General features: G+C 48.8%; 1 protein-coding gene across 2 annotated transcripts in view; it reads right to left on the reverse strand.

The window, feature by feature from the left end:
• The window catches only part of ZNF318 (zinc finger protein 318), a 28,247-nt gene extending 27,028 nt beyond the window's left edge, over nt 1-1,219 (reverse strand). For both annotated transcript variants that reach the window (XM_066250915.1, XM_066250907.1), the window contains exon 1: nt 625-1,219. In XM_066250915.1, coding sequence (XP_066107012.1) covers nt 625-1,083 — 459 coding nt within the window. In that variant the 5' untranslated portion in view covers nt 1,084-1,219. The remainder of the gene's footprint in view (nt 1-624) is intronic.
• Nucleotides 1,220-8,795: the final 7,576 nt, after the last annotated feature.

The raw sequence follows: 8,795 nt of genomic DNA on the forward strand, positions 1-8,795 counted from the left end.
TGCCTGACCTCAAAGGGTTGTGACTGTTTAAAGAGAATGTGTTTGGTGGAGGGCTAAGCCTGACCCGGTGACATAACTCGGTGAGTGGCAGCGGTTAGTACAATGGCTGGGGCATGCACGCTTCATTTAGGAGCAGCAGCTCTAAGTCCGCCAGCCCCCCAGCTCACACGAGCTGTCAGCAACCCTAACTCGCCACAAAGACATTTCAGCGTCTCCTCTGCGGTCCGGGACAGCTCTGGTCTACGGGGGTGGGGGCACACAAAACCAAGGAACTCGGAGGAGGCATCCACTACTGAAAAAGCACCAGGCACACGGTCTGGAGATCCCTTCAGCCTGGCAAACTTTTCCACGCCTCGCTCAGAGCGCGGGACGCAGCCCGTTCCCAGGACCGGGAGCAGTGCCCCGGCCAGGCGGCCAGCCGTCCCGAGTCCTTATTGTGCAAACGAGTCCCGGGCTGACAGAGGAGCCCGGGTTCGGGCGCGCCGCGGGCCGCAGGGCCTCAGGTTTGGGGACCCCGGCCTGGAGGCCTGGCGGCGCCGGGCTGTGGGGTGTCTGGAAGCGAGACCCCCGGGTGACGGGGCTGGGGTAAGTAAGGAGCGAGTCCCGGTCAAAGGATGGGATTACCCGGCTGCCGCTGTCGCCTGGATGCTCTCCGCGGCCGTCCCGGGCGAAGTCGGAGCGGGACTCCCCGCGGCTGCTGCCTCGGAAACCCGCCGGCCCCGGCGGGAACAGTCGTCGGCCCCGCGGCGGCGACGGGGAACCGCGACGGGCCCGCGGCGGGGACGGGGAGACGCGGCGACCCCGCGGCGGGGACGGCGAGGCCCGGCGGCCGCGGGGTGGGGACGGCGAGCCGCGGCGACCCCGCGGCGGAGACGGCGAGGCCCGGCGGCCGCGATGCCCTGAAGGCGAGCGGGGCCGGCGAGCCGGGGTCCGCGACGAGGAGGAGCCGGAGGGCGGCGGCGGCGAGCTGCGGCGAGACAGGCCCGAGGAGGAGCCGGAGCTGCGGCCGGAGCGCGGGCAGCCGCCGCCGCTCTCTTTAGGTCGGTGCGAGGAGACGGAGGAGCGGGAGCCGCTGCGGTACATGGCTTCGGCGGCAGCGGCCGCGGCGGCGGATCTGACCCGCGGGCGCTCCGGACGCGCGGCCCCCGCGCACCGCAGCAGCTGCAGCCTCGGCCGCCACGGCCGCTGCGCGCCGCCCCCGCAGCCGGAACAGCCCCCTCCCCTCTGCCCCGCGCCGTCCGGGGCGCCCGGCCGAGCGCGCCCCCGCGGCCGCGGCTGGCGGTTGGAGGGCGCGAGCACGCGTCCGACACCCCCCCCCCCCGCCCTCCGGGGCTCCCCGCTTCTCCACTCAGGGAGCGGCCACAGGAGCCAGAAGTGGGGAGGAGCGCGGAAGCTGGCGGAAGGAAGACCAAGGGGAGGGGAAGTGAAGCGCGCGACCAGCACTTCACACGCTCCGCCTCCAAACCTGCAAGATGGCGGCCGCTGGGCCGCCCACTTCCCCGCCCCCTGGCGACCACGTGACCCCCACGGGCCTCTGCGTAGGGCGGACTGGGAAGAAGGGAAGGGAGGAGGGGTGGTCTGGCTGCTCTTCCCGGGATGCACGAGGGTTCCAGATGCGGTGGGCTTTGAGGTTCTTGGGCGCATCTTCGCTCTTCTCCTGTCTTCCAGCCCTATTAATTTAGTGGGGACAATAAACAGTTATCAATTATTTGAATTTAAATAACTTCCCAAACGTTAGGTGTGTCAAAGGTTACCACCTCAGGAAGAGTGACCATCGAAGTCTTGGTTCCCACAGAAGGCTAGTGACAGCCATCAGCTTACTTTTCAGTTTGCCTGGTTGCTAGAGGAGGAAACTGAGGATGGAAATGTGTGAAATGGGGGAGATAATCCAACCGAAAGCAGACATCGGATTAAATTTTCAGCCTCTGTAGGGCCTGTAGCCACAGCCATCGCTGTGGTGGCCATTCACATGCAGGTTCCCATTGGATTCCGGCAGAGGGTAAAGAAGCAGTGAAGCCAAAAGAATAGTGGGCCATTCCACTATTAAAGGTCTCGCACCGGCCCACAAGCAAACATTCAGGGCTCCCAAAGCCACTGACACATTCTCCGGTCCCACAACCAGGAGACTCGTCTCTGGTTTCTCCTAGAATCAAAAGTCCCACCAGTCTTAGCCGAGCTCACAAAAGCCCCTCACCTCTGGTTCCCGGTCTGCACACCTCCTTTCTCCGCACAAACTGGCTTCTTCCTCAGCACGCTGCATTTTCTCTCTCTCTCCCTGTGCAAACATGCTTCTCTCTCTCTCTCTCTCTCTGCCAAACTTTCTGGGCGAAAATCTCTCCTCCAGCAAACATTAGCAAGACAATGACCCTTCCCAAGCAGGAAGATAATATGCAATTTCACAGATCACATACCTGACGCTGCCCAGTGCCATTTCTTAACACTAAAGAGAGCAAACTTAAAAAGTACAAATTTTACAAAGTCATTTGCCCAACAGCCTCCCAACCACAACATTTGGTCATGTGGAAGATAAGGCACCACATTGAGCCTGAGGCAGGATAGTAAGAAGCTAGGAAAATTCCTTGGCAAGTGGAATGGGGAAGGGCAAGAACTTATCCTACACATTCTTTGAAGGTGAAGCTCACCAGAGAATGACCTATACCTGTTCATTTTGATGCATCAACATATTAAAGGACACACCTATAACGCTGATGAATATTCTATTGAGATCCTCTCCAGAGATCTCCCCTAAAATTCCTGCCTTTGGAAAACAGATAAAAACCTCTAAGACAAGGAGTCCGTCGTGTGCTGTCCCTGGCGTACACCTGCATCTCCCTCCTCTTTCCTCTTCTTTCTTCAGACTCATATCATTGCTTTCTTTCTCCTAAGCTCCAAAGGTTCCAGGAGACTTGCAACCACGGGAGCCGTGGGTACAGGGCAGCAGCAGCAGTGGGCAGAGGGTAGTTGTCCCAGGCTAACCCCGGAATCTGTCTCCAATGACCCTTCTTCTGCCTCTGTAGCTTGTTTCCTGTGTCCAAGCAGCCCAGCTGCTTCACTTCTTCTGCCTCTGTGATTTTCTATTTTTTTAAAAAAATTTCCATTAATTTGAAAGGAAAGGAGAGAAAACGGGGGGTGGGGGTGAGGTGGGGGTGGAGAGAGAGAACCATCAAATTGTTCCACCTAGTTGTTCCATCTAGTTGTGTGATCATTGACCTTTGTGCACTGGGACCTCTGTGCACTGGGACAACGTTCTATCCACTGAGCAACATGGCCAGGGCCTGACTTTCTTTCTAAAAGGCCAAGGTATCTCTTAGAGCAGTCCACTCAAATCTTCTCTTCTAGTATACTTTTGTTTTGCATGCTAAATAAACTTCCTCTTGCGCTAGAGTTCCTGGCTCTGAATTCTTTCTTTGCTGAACTCAAGAACTAAGAGCTGCCTGACCAGGCGGTGGCGCAGTGGATAGAGCGTTGGACTGGGATGCGGAGGACACAGGTTCGAGATCCCAAGGTCGCCAGCTTGAGCGCAGGCTCATCTGGTTTGAGCAAAGCTCACCAGCTTGGAACCAAGGTCGCTGGCTTGAGCAAGGGGTTACCCGGTCTGCTGAAGGCCCGCAGTCAGGGCACATTGAGAGAACAATTAATGAACAACTAAGGTGTCGCAATGAAAAACTGATGATTGATGCTTCTCATCTCTCTCCGTTCCTGTCTGTCTGTCTCTATCTATCCCTCTCTCTGACTCTGTCTCTGTAAAAAAGAAAAAGAAAAAAGAGAGAACTGAGAGCCCACATCACCTGTAACAAGTCCACATCATGACAGAAGGCCTGTGAGTGATTGGAGGGTGTGAGCGATTCACACCTGCTAATCTATGACCATAATAGTCCCCAGTTGCAGGGCCCTGCTTACTAACTACAGAAGTCAAGAAAAAGACAATACAAAAAACAATGAAAATAATGGTTGAAACATGCAAAAAATGTTGACCCTACACAGTCAAATTCTTCAAAATAAAAACCATGGCTTAATAGTTTTCGTCTATCAACTGGAAATACAATGACTGAAATTGGTATGAAAATCAAGTTTCTGATTCCAAAGCAAAAGTGGAACAAAGAAAAAATTAATTATTAAAGCTTTCCATTTTCTAATTTACATGTTTATATATTTAATTTAAAATGTATCCAATTTCACATATTTGTGTAATGATGTATGCTTACATTTCAGCTCAGTAAAAATGAAGTGAAATTTTTACCAGTTGATTTTCTTATACTCAGCTTACTTCACCTCTTAATATTACCTTCCTGCTTCCCATGGGCATTTGAATTTCCAATTCCTGACTTTTGGCTTTCGTGGCTTAAAGAGACCTTAATCATATCAAGGTTATCAATATAGTCTTCTATATACATTTTTACACTTTAATAATTTTTGTTCCTGTATTTAGTTTACCAGGGATTTTATGTATGAATCCTCATATAATGTTACATTAGGAAGCCATAGTAGGGACTGAGTTACTTCATTAATGAATGAACTCTGCCAAATGCTAACATTCTACATCTCAATCCAATTTTTTTTTGTTTTCTTTTTGTTGTGTAGCTTAAAGAGATTTTTAATTTTTGATTTCTTTGTGAAAAGAAAACAAAATACTAGGCTTGATGATGGAAGTAAAAGAAAGTAAAGCAATCTGAAAAAGTGATTGCTCTTAACCAGAAAATATGAGTTAGATGTAAGGTTTCTGAGCAACGTAGACTATGTCCTGTGAAACAAAGATCAGAACTCAAAAGATTTGGATACAGAGCTCCATGGCATAAAAGGCCTGTCAGAGAAGGAGGGCAGTCTATGTAAATGAAGCTGCCATACACAGTAGTGAGTCTTAGACGGATGTAACAGAGGGAATCTGGCCATTTTAAAAAAATAAAACATCGTTCAGACTTAAATATAAATAAAACGGAAATAATGTAAGTTATTTATTCTTTCTCTGCGAACTGGTACCAAATGGCCCACGGACTGGTACCGGTCCGCGGCCCGGGGGTTGGGGACCACTGGTCTAGAGAACTCGATTTTAGTCATCTCTGGGGTAGGGTGGAATTAGGAGATCTAGGACATATTACTAGGGCTCACTGATACCTGGTTCTCTTCTCACTCTGGGCAAGAATACTTTCTTCCCCCTTTCAGAAAGGGGGCCATCTGACTAGTTCCAGCCACTACAGGATGTGCATGGAAGCACTTTGTGTCATTTTCAGGCCCAGTCAGAAAAGACTAGTTACTATAAGCTCCCCATTCTCTTTTCCCTTGATGTGGGCAGCTAAGGAAGCTATGTGTTCCAGGTAGTGCAGCCTGTCAGCCTCGGTCCCTGAGTGATTGTGCGGAGCAGAGCATCACCCGCAACCTGAGTTAAATATGTACTTTGAAATAAAACTTTATTGTGTTAAGCACTGAGATTTGAAGGATAATTTTTTTTAATTTTTTTTTGTTTCTATGCTGTTTTTAAAATTATTTTTATTTATTTATTCATTTTTTTAGAGGAGAGAGAGAGAGAGAGAAGGGGGGAGGAGCAGGAAGCTTCAACTCCCATATGTGCCTTGACCAGGCAAGCCCAGGGTTTTGAACCGGCAACCTCAGCATTCACAGGTCAACGCTTTATCCACTGCACCACCACAGGTCAGGCCTGAAGGATAATTTGCTAGCACAGCATAACCTCATCAAACATGACTATTAATTATATAGATGTGTTTCTTTAGCTGTTGTTTTTCTTTATTATATTTTCTGACTTTGGGGTTATTTATATAATTTATATAAAATTAAAAATCCATAAAAGTTATTTTAATTAAAAATTTATTTAAAATATGCCAGAAGTGTGCCCAGTCTTTATTAGCCTATATCTGAATTTTGGTTACCCATGTTTTGGTGGAATCTAAGTAAATGTGAAGAAAATGTGGATAGGTATTTATAAATACATGCAGTTAATGCGTTTTAAATCAAGGTTAGTTATATTCTGTGTCAACTTTTCTTCCTCAATCCATTTCTAATATTGAATAATAATTTTTCAATAATTATCATCAAGGCGGCTGGCTACCACAGTATATAATTGAAAACCTCTTTTGTTTCCCCTTCAACCTGCCCTGTGCATCAATCTTTCCATGTCCTGCATGAACTCCTTTACAGGTCCTTTCACTTTTCAAGTAGTTTTTAGTCATATAAGTAGTCTCATGGCAGTACTGAAAGCATCTTGTCCCGGGTAAAAATGACAACTCTAAAACTCACTCAAGCCGAAGGTTTTCTCCTGCTGAGCTCTTGCCTGCTGCAGGCATGAAGTTTGCTGTGATGAAGGGAAGGATGCCAGGCTGCTCTACATCCCTGTCCTCACTCCTCAAAGCGCACCCCTCCTCTCCCACTGGCTAGCTGCTATTTCTGACACCCCCATGCTGCCCCCACACACACCAAGGAATTAGTACAAAAGGGATTAGGGGAGAAGAGCATAGTCTTTCCTGGTCATTGCAGGATGCTTTTGTCTTCTGACATTGGTTCCCGTGGACATGGAGGACTCACAAATGGCTCTTTCTCTCTTACATCACTTTGTGGGCTTTGTTATGACTCTGTTGCTGGGACTGAGGCTATGCGCCTCCTCTGGCTGAATGCCTATAACACCTCTGCCCCACTAGTCTTTGGCTTTCTAGAGGCTTATCATATGTAAAAGTCAGACTACTAAGGCCCTTTCCTTTCTGGGTGCCCCTCATGAGAAGGGTCCTTTTAAAATCACTCCAGGTCAATTTCTTTCTAGGTATACTTGACCCACAGGACAATGTGTGCATCTTTGCCCTGCTGGCAAGGGCAGTAAAGCTTGTTCTCCCTGCCACCCCCTTTACTCACCATCCCAGGACAGCTAGTCAGTCAGCATCTTGCTTTTGGACTTTGTCAGATAGAAGTTAGGACATTGGTCCCTATAGACTTCCAAATCCAAGAATATAAAAGCCAAATATTCTGAGAGGTGTTAGTGGAGGCTTCTATCTCATTTGGCTTTAGACAGAGGGAATGGACCCCTCTTTCTCCCAAGTCCACAAGTAACTCTCCAACACAATCCTCATTTTCTCATATAGATTCAATGTGGATAATGAGTAATGCTGGCAGACTGATTCATAATCACTTCCCAACTCTCTGTGAGGTGGATGAGGGAAGGGGAACCTGGCATCTGCTGCTTTGCTTTTTGCTTTTGAAGCCTTTGCTAAAACTTCAAAGACAACAGGGAAAATCTAATTAATATCTTGTCAAAACTGTTTTCAGTCATCAATTCAAGGATATCTCTACTAGACTTCTTTTTTTGTGTATGTGTGACAGACACACAGAGAGAGACAAAGAGAGGGACAGATAGGGACAGACAGACAGGAAGGGAGAGAGATGAGAAGCATCAATTCTTTGTTGCAGCTCCTTGGTTGTTCATTGATCGCTTTCTCATATGTGCCTTGACCAGGGGGCTACAGCAGAGCAAGTGATTCCTTGATCAAGCCAGCAACCTTGGGCTCAAGCCAGCAACCCTGCACTCAATCTAGTGACCTCTCACTCAAGCTGGTGAGCCCATGCTCAAGCCGGCGACCTCGGGGTCTCAAACCTGGGTCCTCCTCCATGTTCCAGTTCGAGGCTCTATCCACTGCATCACTTCCTGGTCAGGCTCACTAGACTTCTGATGGAAATGGTGAAAATAGGTTAAGGCTTTCAAACACACACACACACACACACACACACACACACACTGTGGCAGACATAAAGCAATAACAGATAAAACTTGAAAAGAGAAAAGTAAAGATCAAGGCTTTAAAATAAGACAAACAGCCCTGTGAATATGCTGAAGTCACAGAACTCCTGGGCTTTGAATTGGAAGCAAAGATAGCAGTCAGAGATTTGGCTCCTGTAGGTAGAGATGTAAGTGCCTTCCAGGAGGTGGAGGAGCTGGGCCAGGTTTTCAGCTTGAAGCCAAGGACACCCCTGCCACTACATGGAAGTTGCACAAAATCATTGTCAATCTTCTGCTTGGGGCTATAGCTTTATTGGAAGCTGTATGCCAAGTGGGTGAGAGGACAGAAATGTTGACAGTCTTTAGGTGAGAACTGAGTATAAGTATTCCCTGCTCAGTGGCTGGAAAGGCAATTCTCTGATACCATCAAGTGTTCTGATGCACCAGTAATAACCAATTAGAAAATAGGATTTTATGTTGGAGATGGTAGATTCAATCCATGCATTTATCACTATTAAGTCTCTAAACCCCATTAAAGTGATAGCAAAATATTTTATCGGCCCTGGCCGGTTGGCTCAGTGGTAAAGCGTTGGCCTGGTGTGCAGGAGTCCCAGGTTCGATTCCCGGCCAGGGCACACAGGAGAGGCGCCCATCTGCTTCTCCACCCCTCCCCCTCTCCTTCCTCTCTGTCTCTCTCTTCCCCTCCCGCAGCCGAGGCTCCATTGGAGCAAAGTTTGCCTGGGCATTGAGGATGGCTCTGTGGCCTCTGCCTCAGGCGCTAGAATGGCTCTGATTGTGGCAGAGTGACGCCCCAGATGGGCAGAGCATTGCCCCCTGGTGGGTGGGCATGCCGGGTGGATCCCGGTTGGGCACATGCGGGAGTCTGTCTGACTGCCTCCCCGTTTCCAACTTAGGAAAAATACAAAAACAAACAAACAAACAACAAAAAAAACCCCATCTTATCTTTTTAAATTGAATTTATTAGGGGGACATTGTTGATCTTATTAAAGGTGTAAACTCAGTGTGCAGCCCTGTGGGGTGGAATTTTGATCAATGGGAAACAGAAGCCAATGAATAATTT

This window comes from Saccopteryx bilineata, chromosome 1 (assembly GCF_036850765.1).
Source record: "Saccopteryx bilineata isolate mSacBil1 chromosome 1, mSacBil1_pri_phased_curated, whole genome shotgun sequence".
Lineage (NCBI taxonomy): Eukaryota > Metazoa > Chordata > Mammalia > Chiroptera > Emballonuridae > Saccopteryx > Saccopteryx bilineata.